Raw genomic sequence first — 14,254 nt, 5'->3', positions numbered from 1 at the left:
AGGGAGGTGGGGCATGCTCTCTAACCCATCCCCCTTCCCCCCTCGGGCGCCGTTACCCCAGGAGCCGTCTGTAAACGTGGAGAATGGTCATGCCATAATAAGCGTGTGAATAGGAGCCCCTACACGTCTGCTAAGCGTGAAGAGGGGTTGCTGATCGCTCCTATACTAGGCGTGATCGGTAAGCGCGGAGAAATATCACGCTTAGAGTAAAAGTAAAAGAACTGCAAACGCACGCTAAGCGTGGATTTTTTTAGAGTGTAGAACCGAACAGGGCATTGTTTTCAAATTTGCTGCACAAGTGTTGCACGAAGCGCACATTTTCCCTGCTGTAGTTTTTTTTTTCTCCCCGCCTAGAATTTGCTCTTACTGGCGTTTCCACCGTAAGAACACTTTTCTTCTGCGCGTGTGTGCGTGCGCGCGTGCGCGCGTGCGTATAGAGATGCCATCCGCTAAAATGCACAAGAAACTGCCGCCATAGGCAATAACAAACAACCCACGCTGAAAACACACTCCAATCTCCGGCAGTATCATGAGCCAAACGGGCATGCTCGAATCCTCCACCACTGTTTGGCCGTATAGGTCTAGCGTGGCGATGAATTGATCGCGATGTGGGCGGTTAACACCCTACAGGAAAAGGACGTATTGTCTTGCAGCAACTCTAAGTAGCGGTCGAACCCAACGACGCCGCAGGCTGTTTTCGCTTATTGTTTACTAAGTGCATAGACAGGCGGCCTCAGATAGAAGCGTAAGGGAGATCCGTAGTGAACCCTTACGAGAGTCCGACCCTCCATTCACTACTCGGCAGGCGAAAAAGAAACAAAACTATAACCCCAACTCGTACTTACACAACAATTACAGCAATGACACAAAAAATAACAAAAGAAGAAAGAATATATATATATATATATATATATATATATATATATATAGTGCCTCTAGTCGGTACACATTTATGGACACATGACCCATTTTTGCAATTTCTGTGCAGTGGTAGCAAGGAATAGAGCACAAACACTAAGCTTATGGTAAATTGAACATTCTACTAACCTAAGTTACTTCCATTTTAATTCTAAGTGATATGTATCGTTACAGAGTACCGCTTTGGTGAAGGCACTACCGTGTTTTACGTGACGTTTGACGTAGGGCATGTCGGTATAGCAAGCTCGAAATATTTTTGTCTTTCTTCAAATGCCTGCCGCCAATAAATAACTTGCGGACGTAATTCCAGCGGGTGGTTCTATCATTTTTATGAAGAAACATAGCATGACTGGCTTTCTAATATTGAAATAATTAATTATTCTGTAGTTATGATGACTCATCATAAAATGCACAAAGAGTCATTCTACCACCTTGACTTGCTTTCAGTGTAGTCTCAAGCAGCCTGACATAAAATTATGTGTGTTTCACACGTATTCGACAGTCGATCATAATTCGTTACTGAATGGGGATAGGCTAGAAGTGAGAAACACAATAGCGCAATATACTACTTTGAAATCGTTGCGTCAATCCGGCCTACTGCGGGTATGACGAGAAACATCCTTTTCTGCCGTATTTAAGGATGAGGGTTAATATTTATGATTTCTGTAATGGCGAAATATGCGAGTATTCGTATAGTATTGTACATTTACTGGTTCGTCTTCGCAAGCATATTTTTCAGTATAGTAGTTTGTAAAAGCATCGCTTTATGCTCCAGTTCACGCCTATAAATTCAAGAAATGAGACATAAGTTTATGTTACTGTAGCGGGGCCTTAGATTTTAACAAGTTTGGTTTTAGAAAACTTCAATATTGGAGTCCCGAAGCACCTCTTTTTAACAGGATTTCTAAAGTATGATTATGAAAGGCACTGCACTATCACATTTCATATTATGCAGTTCCATACGCAGCAGCAGAAGAAATCTACTCCAGTGGCGGCCGCGCGGGCAACGTATCATGAAAGCGATCTGTGACGTGGTAAAAGTTCTTTCCCGCGCGGGCCTCATCTTCAGAGCGATCTGGGATGTGGACAAAGTGCAACTAGTGCCGGTAGCTGCGTATGCGCTGTGCTTCCGACGTTTACTTCGCGTTGAAGCGAGAGACGGCACGAAGGTCAATTCGCTCGCTGCTGCTGCCGCGCCTCCTCACTCCAGCGTTTTGACAGAGAGTTTCCGCGGTCATCGAGAGAAATGTGTTCATATTTACCTGTGCACACGTTACACCGTGTTTGTTAATTTAGTTAGTAAGCGAATGTTTACAAGTTTAAACGGCCGATAAAACTACTATCCTTAGTTCGTATAGTTGTTTACTAATTTGCTATCGCAATCAATGCTTCGCCTTTCAGGCGAAACTTCGACATTTTTTAGCGATGCCTTTTCCAATGCTAATGCCTTTTCGCGCATTTTGCGCTTCGTCAATGGTCAGAGAGACACTCCGCCCGCGTTATCAACGGGATCAGCCGGCTGTGAGCGGTGGATGGTTACTGGCATAGAAACGAGCGGAAGGCATCACTACAAAATAGCGGTCCTAGAACAGTTTAATGTGCATCAAAATATAGGGAGATTTTTTCTTCTTCATTACGCTCCCAACGGCATACAGCCGCTGTTGTGACGAGGAATCCAACTCACGACTCCGGAAACATTTAACAGCGTTTTGTGCCAGCATAGTTGTGAAAATGCCCTTGACCACATTCGACACATTTTCTCTCCTCTCGTCATTCCCACTTTGTTACAGAAGCTACGCGTCTCCCCCCACCACAGCTAGGTCCGAGTTCGACGGCTGGGCGGAACCAAGCAGCCGGTCAATATAGTGGGCGTGTGTGGCCCTTTTGGTGCCATTCTGTGTCGACACGTTTTGTTTGAACCATACTATGCCCACAAAACACTCAACTGCGTATTCTGCGGAGTAAGAACACGTGAGAAAAAAGTGCGCAGTGCTGCTGGTCGAGACGTTCTGTTTCTGCGTAAGAGACATGCTGGTGACACGTGGAAACGAAAGCGCTAGGTGCGCACGCACGCACGCATGCACACACGCACACGCACACACACACACACACACACACACACACACACACACACACACACACACTATCGTGCTCAGTGGGAGCTACAACGCGTGATCGCTGTTCCACGCCATTATACTGAGCTCGATATAGTACATATAGCAAATCGGTTCTGCAGAAATCCACGCAGTGGAGGAAGTTTTTGCTTGGAAAAACGACTGAGGAATATGAAGGAACATGGATGGACAGCTAAGGTTTCATTTGGTACCGCTATAAAAACACGTCAACTCACAGTGGAGAAAGAGAACCAGGCGGCTGACCAGTAAATATTACGTTAAGCGTGGACAGTGACAAAGAAAAAAGGGGTTAGACGGAAAGTTAGAGGCAGAAACAGCATATATAGAGACGCGATGGAAAAGAAACCAGTGATGGAAATACAGGGTGTTTATCTTACCTGCACCAAATTAAAAAAAAATTGCTTGTGGCAGAACAATTCTAACCCTTGATCCAAGTACTCGATGAGGCGGTCATTATTTCTCCGAGAAATCAAAATGCCTGATTGAAAAATTAACATAACTGCCCTAATTTGCTTTACACTAAATATTTCAATCGATCAAATGTAGCTAGTGAGTATGCAAGGCATATCGACTCAGAACGAATTATGAGGATGGCACCGGTTTCGATATATAGGCCGTCAAACTTTCGGTAAAGATGCACTAGTTCCACTTAAAAAAAAACAAGAAAAAAAAGAAACCAGAAAACATATATATATATATATATATATATATATATATATATATATATATATATATATATATATATATATATTGTAAAATAAGGAGCATGGGGTTGTGGCTAAAGGAGGGAGAACGACGACGAGGAAGATAAACCTTGATTCGATCGCTTGCCTTGCCTTGCCTTGCCTTGCCCTGCCCTGCCCTGCCCTGCCCTGCCCTGCCCTGCCCTGCCCTGCCAGGAGAAAGGTGTGGAGGTAGTTACGTCGTATTTTTCGCTGTAGCGGCCATGTTGTCGGAGCACAATGGTAGTTTGTCATGGTGGTGTGTGCGCATGCGTATGCTGCCCCGTAGGTCTCGTACCGTGGCAAAGGCGTCGTGTTTGCAGGATTGCGTTAGTCTCCGTGTTTTGTTTGCTGCGTTATCTATACCGTGCTCTCCCGGCTGTTATTGTGGCCAGATGGGACTGGAAATATTAAAAAAAACGTGAAATGAGCGCGCATGCAACGCCGTACACCAGGTACCACGCCACGGACGACCTCGGAATATATCTGCCGTCTTCGGTAGATTCATGCTAACGTGTCACCACAGCCAGAAACCGCTGTACTTCAGAATACGTACGATAAACGCCTTGCATGTCAGTGACAGCTGTGCAGTGTTCCTGCTTTTGACAGCGGACGATGCATTCGTGGCACGTAAAACAGCCATGTGGAAGGATGGGAAAGAAGTGGCTGCTGTGAATAATTAGGGGACGAACCTTCCTTACCGCAAATATCGGTGTACTCGAGAGGCGAAGGGAAGTGAAGATTGGCGGATGCGGTACAAGAGTGAACAAGGCTCGACAGAAGAACGTACGCCTGCGGGCACATCAAACGGCTGATGGTCGCACGTAGGCCCTGTCAAGGCGCTAGTCGCACGCATACGCGATTACTGTTCGGCACCGCGCGGAGGATACGACAGAACTTTGTTTCCGTGAAGCTTCACTTACCGTGAGAACAATATATACCTGAGGCCGCAGTCAGTGTATTTAAACGCATCACAACGTTTTCCTCTGCTGGCCCCTTCGGCGGCGCGCTGCCTCGTCACAGCGCGGCCGCCCGAAACTTATTCAAGCAAAAAGATTCCTATAAAACCACGGCCAGCATAAGTGTTTGTTCTCATAAACTGCAGATGGTCTAGCCATAGGTCGTGATGTGTGTAAAGTGTGCTGCCGGTCAGCGCCTGTGCATTCTTGCAGTGCAGTGAGAATGCACAGATTTCAGAAAAGTGACGTCATGGTTTTCCTTCCTCCATGGGTTGCCGAATGGCGCGCTTCTCAGCATTTGTACGCACCGGCGCGTCATGGTTGCGAGCCGTGCACAGCCGCACCATGGTTGCAGTGGTTGCGAGCCACACAATGACCGTGTAGCCGGACGTTGGGCACACGCCGCCAGGCCACTCGGTCGTCTTTCAATGTTTGCTTCTCCAATTTGGAGAAGGAATAAGCAGCTTGGTCCTCTGCAGTCGATTCTCTCAGAAGCCTAACCACCCCACCCCCCTATTATCCTGTCGTATAAAGCATTCGGTATGCCGATCATAATGCGGCTTCGACCACTGCACCGACCCGTCGCGCATCAGTCATACCACGTGACCACGACACCCAGAGTTTCATAACGTTAGAGTAGCCCTTGGATCAAACCTATAGAGAGTCCGCGTTGCATTTTGAGCACGTTTTGAATTTGCCGCATGAAGAGGTAGTACATCACTTATTACACGTTCGGGCAATTTGGGTCTCACACATGATTACGAAGTCAGCAACTATTCGAGAGAAAACAAAATTGTACCAGTATACTCCTTGGGAATCAATGAACGTGAAATTTTCAGGGTGGGGGGGGGGGGGGGGGGGTTGTTAGGGAACGCATTGAATAGCCTCACAGGACGCCATGAAGCCATCTGTATGTACAAATGCCGACTGTTTATATAAAACAGTGTATGACGTCTTATTTTCGCGGTTTCTTGTTGCAATCATGTTTCTTTTTTGCGCTAAGTACAGTAGGACGCAACAGGGACAAAACGGACACTGAATATGAAGCGGACACGAAGTGACCGCTTCATGCGTCCTACTGTACTTAGCGCAAGGAAAAAAAATGAATGCACACCAACTAGCCCAATTCATAGCTCTTCTTTTTGCAAGTTAATGCACGCGCAAAAAAAATAAATAAACTGTCCTCAGTAGTTATGCACAATATTCAAAATTAATCCGGAGCCCTCCACTACGGCGTGCCTCATAATCAGAACTGGTTTTGGCACGTAAAACCCCAGAAAGAAGAAGAAGAAGATTCAAGCGAACCTGCATGTTTCAAGTGCACCACGCGTTTCCCTGGAAATGAGTGACATGCGATTATTATTACTTTTTTTTTTTTGATCCCGTTGGAATTTGAATCCGAACGAAACGGTTCAGTAAGCTCCGAACAAGTTCGAGCCGTTCTAATTTTCGCCCTGGAGTTTTAATTCAAACGAACCGAAAAGCGTGAACCGGAAACGAACCGGAAAAAAAAAAGTTTGGTTCGACGGCCTACATTTAAACGTAACAAAAGCCGATTTCGTGTGCCGATTTCGTGTGCCGATTACAACCGCGGTTACCGCGCACTGAGGTGACAGCATTCATTAGTGACCGCAGTGTTATACAGTTACAATAAGCCGTGCAGCTGAACTCGTTGATTTTCCTATTTTCCATCCACAAGGACATGGTGTTTTCCGCGCAATGTGAGCCTGGCGTACGTGTTTTACGGTTTACCTAGTTATATATTAATGAGCTGACCTCGTGGCTGAATTGGGAAAGTGAACAGAACTGGTGATTCCGCGGAGCCTTTGAGACGACTTTCCGGCCACGGAACGCATCTGGCATGGCCGAGTCAGAAGTGCAACCGTCTCTGACGAGGTGGTCGCAGTTATAACATATCAGCATATACCCATCGTCTATCCCGATTCTCGCACACAACGCAAGTGGTGAGTCGATCGTAACAGTCTTCTAATTGCGCCGGCTGATGAAGTATTTAGTTATTAGTGCGATAGCACTTATACGGATGCTCGAGGCGCATTTGCGCCGTCGGCGTTTTCGTACTGTCCTGCTATCTACGACGCATACGCGGCCCGCGCGTGGAGGATGAGAAGCCCTCCAGAGACGGCTAACTTCAAAAGCGATGTAGCGGACGCATCAGTCACGCTTCGTTCAATCGGCTCTGCCCGAGCCTGGCAGCGTTTTGACGTCCACGGCTTACATGAGCGTTGTGCGCACACACATTAACTTTCCTGCTGAGCAGCTGCGTGCATACCACACCGTTGTGAACGTCAACCTAGACTTACGTAATCCTGTCTTTAGACGCTGATCAATGCCGATGGTTTTCCTTCGGTCTCATCTTGTGTGCCATCGAGGTGCGAGATCTGCAACGCCGCTGGCACGCTCATCACGCCAGTGTCCTTAGACGCCTCAGGCGTAACGCTAAACATTACTACCGGTTTTAATGCTTCGCCTTCGCCCGACACCGAGTTTTTCGAAGAATAATGAATTGGGCACCCGTTGTCGGTCTATATATATGTTTGAACAGTTTCGTGCCGAACCGGTTTATTTATTTCTGGTTCAGGTTTGGGTCGGGTTCAAGCACATTGCAGGAATATCCGTTCAGATTTAGTTCCAGCCAAAAGTGCAGTTCGAGTATGGTTTTCGGTTCGGTGCAACCCCCTGGTAGGACCTCGATGTCACACTTTATCTATATGTATGATCATCATCAGCCTATCTTTATGTCCACTACAGGACGAATGCTTCTCCCAGCGATCTCCAATTACCCCCGTCTTGCGCTAGCTGATTCCCACTTGCGCCTGCAAATTTCCTATATATGATCAGACTCCCTTAAAAGAACTTTCGGTCTAGTAGTCCCATGTTTAATCAACAAGGCCCCCGCTTCTTTACTTCCCCACATTACCCGAAACAAGTGCCGTTCCCTTTAAGTTTCTAAGGTGCGCCACTGTAAATTACATATTGCTGCACCTTCCACTTTTTCTAACTGCGCCTTAATCTTAAGCCGCCCACAGGTTTTCCTACCGCAATGTTTATGTGGCCTTGTGATAGGTTTACTTCACTTTTTCCCCCCTTATTTGTAAGCTACTTTGCAACTAGGTCCTCCCAGACACGCCTCCTTGCCGTCGAGATTATACAAGTGGGGTATTCGGGTGCTGATAGGCTATCTCTTCGTCGTTACCCTACTCACCCTTTCTTAGCAATTTCATACTCGCGCTGTCGAAATGCATGTCACCTTGTAAAGCGTGCCTGCGTCCTGCTGCTTGCACCTGCCTATTTACTGCCGCTAACCATAAATGCATCTACAGTGTACCATCATATACAGATTACACACTCCGCGGCGATCACCGACCTCTCAAACAGATGATTCATTTTCTTGCCTCTGGCACCGTGCGTACCGCAATATTATGTCGTCTCTGTTGGCACGACGTTTATTCGGCCCGAGTACTCGTCAGCGAACCATGCAGCAAAGGCACACACCCGATGATGATGATCGCACAGAACTGAAGATGAGAATCGAACGTAGGATGATGATGATGATAATGCACAGGTGAAGAAAACGTGGGTAACAAACGCCCACACTAATTCAACCCTGACTTTTTGCCTGACATTTTGCCTGACTTATGAATAATGTCAAAGTCATATTCTTGCAGGCGGAGAATCCAGCGACCCAGGCGTCCAGTCAAGTTCTTGAGAGTGAAGAGCCAGCATAATGCGTGGTGGCCCGTAACAATTGTAAAATGACGCCAGTGCAAATAGGGACGAAAGTTCTGTACGGACCAAACAACAGCCAGGCACTCCTGCTCAGTGATCGTATATAGTTCTCCTCGGCATCGGTTGCAGAAGAATGGCACCGATGTCGCGGCCGCTAGCGTATGTGTGCAAGAGAGTCGGTGCAGTCTCATCAAAATGGCAAGGTACAGGTTCAGACGTGAGGGCGCCCTTCAACATGTCAAAGGCTGCTTCACATTCTTGAGACCAGAGAAACGGCACACCGGAAGCAAGTAGCTTGTGCAGTGGCACAGCGATGGAGGCAAAGTTCCGTATAAAGCGACGGAAACAAGAAGCGAGGCCAAGGAAGCTTCGTAAGTTTTTAGGCCTTTCTGGGCGAGGGAAGCGAAGGACCGCAGCAATCTCGTCATGGTCAGGATGTATGCCCTGCTTGCTCACGACATGCCCCAGGACCTTAATAGATCTGCTGGCGAAACGGAATTTCTTCGTGTTGAGCTGAAGAGCAGCGTCGGCAAGGCACTTCAGAACTTCATCCAAGCGTTGCAGGTGCCGAGGAAATGTTGATGAAAATACGACAATGTCATCCAGGTAACAGAGGCAAGTTTTCTATTTCAGGCCACGCAGCACGGTGTCAATCATGCGTTCAAAAGTCGCAGGTGCATTGCATAACTCCTGATCTCTGTGCCTGATCACCGATCCGGCTTTGCCCACCCGCTGTGGTACGTCCACGTGCAGGGACTCTACACCCGACCTCACTTTTGTCAACAACTCGAAACAAGCTAGTTGGGAAAACTCTGGCACCGATCTAGGCAGCGACCACTATATAATACACATAGGTATAGGCATGCCGAAACAAGAGACTAGAACCTTTCGGTGCACAGACTGGGACCTTTTTAGGATAGTTAGAGCGAAGAGACTAGAATCGAAACCGATAGAAGCGGGCAGACAGTCCTTCCAGACCTGGGTCAACCAGCTCGAAGAGGACCTCAGGGAGGCCACTAAAGAAATTAAGACCGAAGAAAACATAGAGAGCATAGACAGTAGGCTCGCGCATCTGATCGAGGCCAAACAATCCATCCTGCAAAGATGGAAAACGCAAAGACTGAACCGAAGGCTCAGGAAAAAGATAGCTTTGCTAAACAGACAGATCGAGGAGCATTCGAGAACACTCACGAAACAACAGTGGGACGAAGTTTGCCATTTGGCAGACGGCAGACTCAAACATGGGGGCAGTTGGAACCTCCTCAAACACCTATTGAACGAAAGCGAAACTAAGTCAAACAAGCGAACGGCAATTGCAAAACTAGTACATCAGGTCAGCCAGTACAGTACTCAAGAGGTAGTCATGAGACAGCTAGCGGAAAAATATCTCCCTCTCAAACAACCGGGCGATAGCGACGAACGCGTAGAGTACTTGGGAGGACCGTGCGAGGAAATGGACCGCGATTTCACCGAGGGTGAAGTACGGGCCGCACTCCATGGTCTCTTTAGTAGATCGGCAGCCGGACCCGACGGTATTACCAATAAGCTCTTAATGAATCTAGACGACGCCTCGATCACTTTCTTGACGGGTCATTTCAACGAGTTGTGGAGAAATGGTGACTATCCAGAGGAATGGAAGATGGCCAACACCATTCTCATACCCAAACCGAACAAACCGCTCCATCTGGACAACCTCCGTCCAATATCTCTTACATCGTGCCTAGGTAAAGCTATGGAGCACGTTATTCTCAACAGACTCACTAGATACGTCGAGCAAAACGACATACTCCCGTATAACCTGATCGCTTTCCGCCCCGGTCTATCGACTCAAGACGCCATGCTCCTGATCAAACTCCAGTTCATACAAGTTAGCCCGGTGCACGCGATAGCGCTCCTGGGACTAGACGTCGAAAAAGTTTTTGATCGCATAGAGCACAAGGCCATCCTCGAGGTCCTCTCCGAGCTGGGGTTGGGCGAGAGGCTTTTCAGCGTAGTCAAGGCGTTTCTCGGCGGTAGGCAAGCGAGCCTCACGCTAGGAGAACTAAATTCGAAGGTGATGAATCTGGGAAACAGGGGCACCCCGCAGGGGGCCGTGCTCTCGCCCATGTTATTTAATCTAGCAATGACCAGAGTCGCGAGGAAACTGGAGCGTATAGAAGGTATACACTTTGCCATATACGCCGATGACATAACCATATGGAGCGCCAAAGGTAACGTAGGCCAAACGGAGACTAGACTGCAGGAGAGCATATACACCGTGGAAAGCACACTAGGCGAGATGGGACTAAACTATTCGGCGGCAAAATTGGAGCTTTTGGTCCTAAAACATCGAGGCAGGGGTCGAAGACCCAGGGGCTACGTCCCCGGGGAGGAACCCAAGATTATCTTACGCTGTCACGACGAATCCGCGATCAAGCAGGTCGAAAAGATTAGAGTTTTAGGCTTCCACATAGCAGCGGGAGGTACCAACCTCAATGCCATTCAACACATTTCAAACAAAACGGACCAAGTCATCAGGTTACTAAGGAGAATCACCAACAGATACAGGGGCCTGGGTGAGGACAGCGCTCTAAGGCTATTGCACGCCTTCGCTCTCTGTCACTTCACCTACGTGGCAGGTCTACTCAAATGGTCGCAGGCCGAGCTGAACAAGCTCAACACTATGATCAGGAAGTTAGTCAAGGCTACCCTAGGTATACCCAACAGCACCTCGAACGTGAAGCTCATGAACCTAGGCGTACACAATACGATAGAAGAGATGGCGGAAGCGCAACAGATGGCGCAGCAGGAATAACTGACGAAAACGCGAGCGGGCAGGCTTATACTCAAAGCAATAGGGACAGACCCCAATAGATCGAGGAACCTGAAGGAGGCCGAGGTAGAGTTGAGCGCGGACCTTAGAGACGGGATCAGAACCACCCCCCTCCCGAGAAACATGCACCCAGAACACAATGTTAACAGGAGAAAAGCGAGAGCGAAAGCTTTGTTGAAAGAAATTGAACAGCTAGGACAACAGGCGGCCCTCGTAGACGCTGCCTGGGTCAAAGGCAAAGAGGCCTACACAGCCGTGGTGGTCGACAGCCAGGGAGAGGTACGGGACGCCGTCACGATCTTCACTAAGGATTCCACGGTAGCGGAGCAAGCCGCGATTGCTCTAGCCATCAGGAACCGTAAATGGTCTTTCATTTATAGCGATTCAAAAGCAGCATTAAGAGCTTTGACAAAGGCTATGTCGCTGGGACTGCAGCTAAAATTATCGACAAGGTAGAAACTATCAAAACTGAAATCCGCTGGTTTCCTGCACATATGGGACAAGTGGACGAGGCTCGGCTCAACCTCAACGAGGTGACGAATGACCTGGCACGAGGACTTGCTTGCCGTGCCGGTCAGAACCGAACCGACGCCCACTACCATTCCGGGTATCATAGAGATCATTTACTAACTTACGACATAACTAAGTACTACTACTTGGGGCGTAGGCAATTCCCACTGCCACACGTAAAGTTGAACAGGGCTCAGGCAGTCACGCTACGTTTACTGCAAACCGGGACGTACCCAACTCCCTATTTCGTAAATAAAATTCACCCCGAAAGAGAAGTTAGGAAAGAATGTAACGTGTGCGAAGGCATCATTGAAATCAGACACATGCTGGCGGGCTGTCCCGCGACTCTCGCCGACCGCGACAAAAAATGGCTTTACTGGCACAAGACGATGTCAAGCTCTTCTTATCAAGATCAACTACGGGCTGTCCAGAGGGTCCACGACTGCGCCATAAGGCTCGGCCTGACGGTGCCGACGTGGACGCGGCCCGCCTCGGTCTGAGAGAACCGAGCTTCAGGACTCTAATAAAGTTTTGTGAATGAATGAATGAATTGCATAACTCGAAAGACACGACGTTGAATTCGTAAAGTCCATCAGGGGTGGCAAACGCTGTTTTTTTCTTTATCGTCTTCGTGCATGGAAATTTTCCAATAGCTGGAACGCAGATCGAGGCTTGGAAAAGTATTCTGCACCTTGCAGTGAATCAAAGGCTTCGTCAATACGAGGCATAGGGTATACGTCCTTTCGAGTCATCTTTTTGAGCGCCCGGTAATCAACGCAAAAGGGCACGGAACCGCCTTTTTTCAGACCAAAACAACTGGAGATGATCAAGGGCTAGCTGAGGGCCGGATGACCCTCTGTTGTAGCATATCCGCGACATTTTCTATGATTTTCCGCTGGGCTAGGGACACGCGGTAAGGGCGTCGGCGCACTATGGAGCGTCGTCTGTCTGAATGCGATGCGCTGCAGCTGTGGTTTGGCCCAGAGTCCACGAATGGACATCAAAAGAATTTGCGTGGTTGTTCAACAAAGCAAGCACCTGCTGCATATGTCAAGGTGGCAAGTCACTGCTGATGGCTGCAGTAAGGGCGGAGGGAGAAGCAGTATCACAAGAAGGGTCTTTGGAAGACATAAGCTTAAGGGGCAAAACGCATACAGGCCCTGGGTCGGCGGCGCAAGCCATTGTGGTGCTTTGCCGAAGGATAATTTTCTCTGATGTAGCGTTCGTGGCGGTGACAAGCGCCGAGCCATTGTGAAATCCAACCACACCTGGTGAAAAAGCGATGCCTTTATGAAGGCAACCGGAAGAGGGCAAGACCAAGACGTCACCATGGTCGATATCGTTCGACATAATGGTAATAACTCGCTGTCGGCCGAGAGGCAGTTCGGTATCTTCCGCAGCGATGAGGCGCAACGGCATGTAAGTGTATTCCCCAAGTATATGACAGCACATGCAAGTCATATGAAGCCTTATGAACTACAGAGCGCACATGAAGACGGATTTTTATATGGTTATCGATAATAACACCAAGAAATTTTGTCTCACTAGATTGTTTTATAGGATGGTTATTGTAAATGACATCTGAATGAATAGTCGTTTTCTTTTGTTCAGAGTGAAATAAGATAAAAACTGTCATCGTTGGGTTGAGGTGAAGGGCATTCAATGTGCACCAGTAGTGCAAAATTTCTAATTCGGAGATAAGCTTATTAATTAGGTTGCATTCCTCCCGATCAGTTATTATTATATATTATAGGGGACGAGAGACGGAGGGTTGCACGCACGCAGAGCAGGTCAAGGATGCCAGTTCATCCCTGAGGTCGTCACCAAGGCCGCGCTTGAAGGCAGACTTGGGCACACCGACGGCGACGACAAGCCCCCTGATAGTAATTCTTCGCGTATCATAGCTTGTATCATGAGACGCAGATGTGGGTCCGCCGTAGAAGAATAGTCGCCAACTTCCGGCTGAAGGCGAACAGACTCAAGTTCGTACAGGCGCTGACACGTGGTGACGATGTCAGCGATTGTAGCGGGGTTCTTGATGGCAAGGGCATTGAAGGCGACTGATCTAATGCGTTGCAGAATGTGGCGCACTTTGTCTGACTCTGACATAGAGAAACTCACACGGCGGCAAAGCGCAAGAACATCCTCGATATACGATATGTAAGACTCGCCTGGCTGCTATTGGCGAATATCGAGGGTTTTCTTTGCGATGGTAGAACGAACCGCCGGTGTATCAAATACTTGGCTGCTTGAAGGCAGCCCAGTCAGTAAAGTCTATCTCGTGGTTGAAGAACCATGTCTTCGTCACACCCGTCAGGTAGAAGGAGACGTGGCGGAGCTTGTGGGGGTCGTCCCAACAATTAGCGGAACTTACTCGCTCGTAGTCGTCCAGCCAGTCCTCCACATCTTCTCCACGAAGACCAGCGAAGAGATGGGGGTCACACTGGTGGC

The 14,254-nt window shown here is 48.2% G+C and overlaps 1 protein-coding gene across 1 annotated transcript; it reads left to right on the top strand.

Moving 5' to 3' along the window:
- Window positions 1–10,318: 10,318 nt before the first annotated feature.
- LOC119450166 (uncharacterized) lies at window positions 10,319–11,275 on the top strand. Its single transcript, XM_037713577.1, has one exon. The coding sequence runs from the start codon at window positions 10,319–10,321 to the stop codon at window positions 11,273–11,275; it is 957 nt and encodes a 318-aa protein (XP_037569505.1).
- The last annotated feature ends 2,979 nt before the right edge of the window (window positions 11,276–14,254 follow it).

The sequence above is a fragment of the Dermacentor silvarum genome, chromosome 1 (assembly GCF_013339745.2).
Source record: "Dermacentor silvarum isolate Dsil-2018 chromosome 1, BIME_Dsil_1.4, whole genome shotgun sequence".
NCBI classification, from domain to species: Eukaryota; Metazoa; Arthropoda; class Arachnida; order Ixodida; family Ixodidae; genus Dermacentor; species Dermacentor silvarum.
The sequence above is the reverse complement of the archived record's forward strand: the minus strand, read 5'-3'. Positions and strand labels throughout refer to the sequence as shown.

What these genes read in the sequence shown, in the direction of transcription:
- LOC119450166 (XM_037713577.1), top strand. Translation starts at nt 10,319, where the DNA reads ATGCTCCTGATCAAACTCCAGTTCATACAAGTTAGCCCGGTGCACGCG.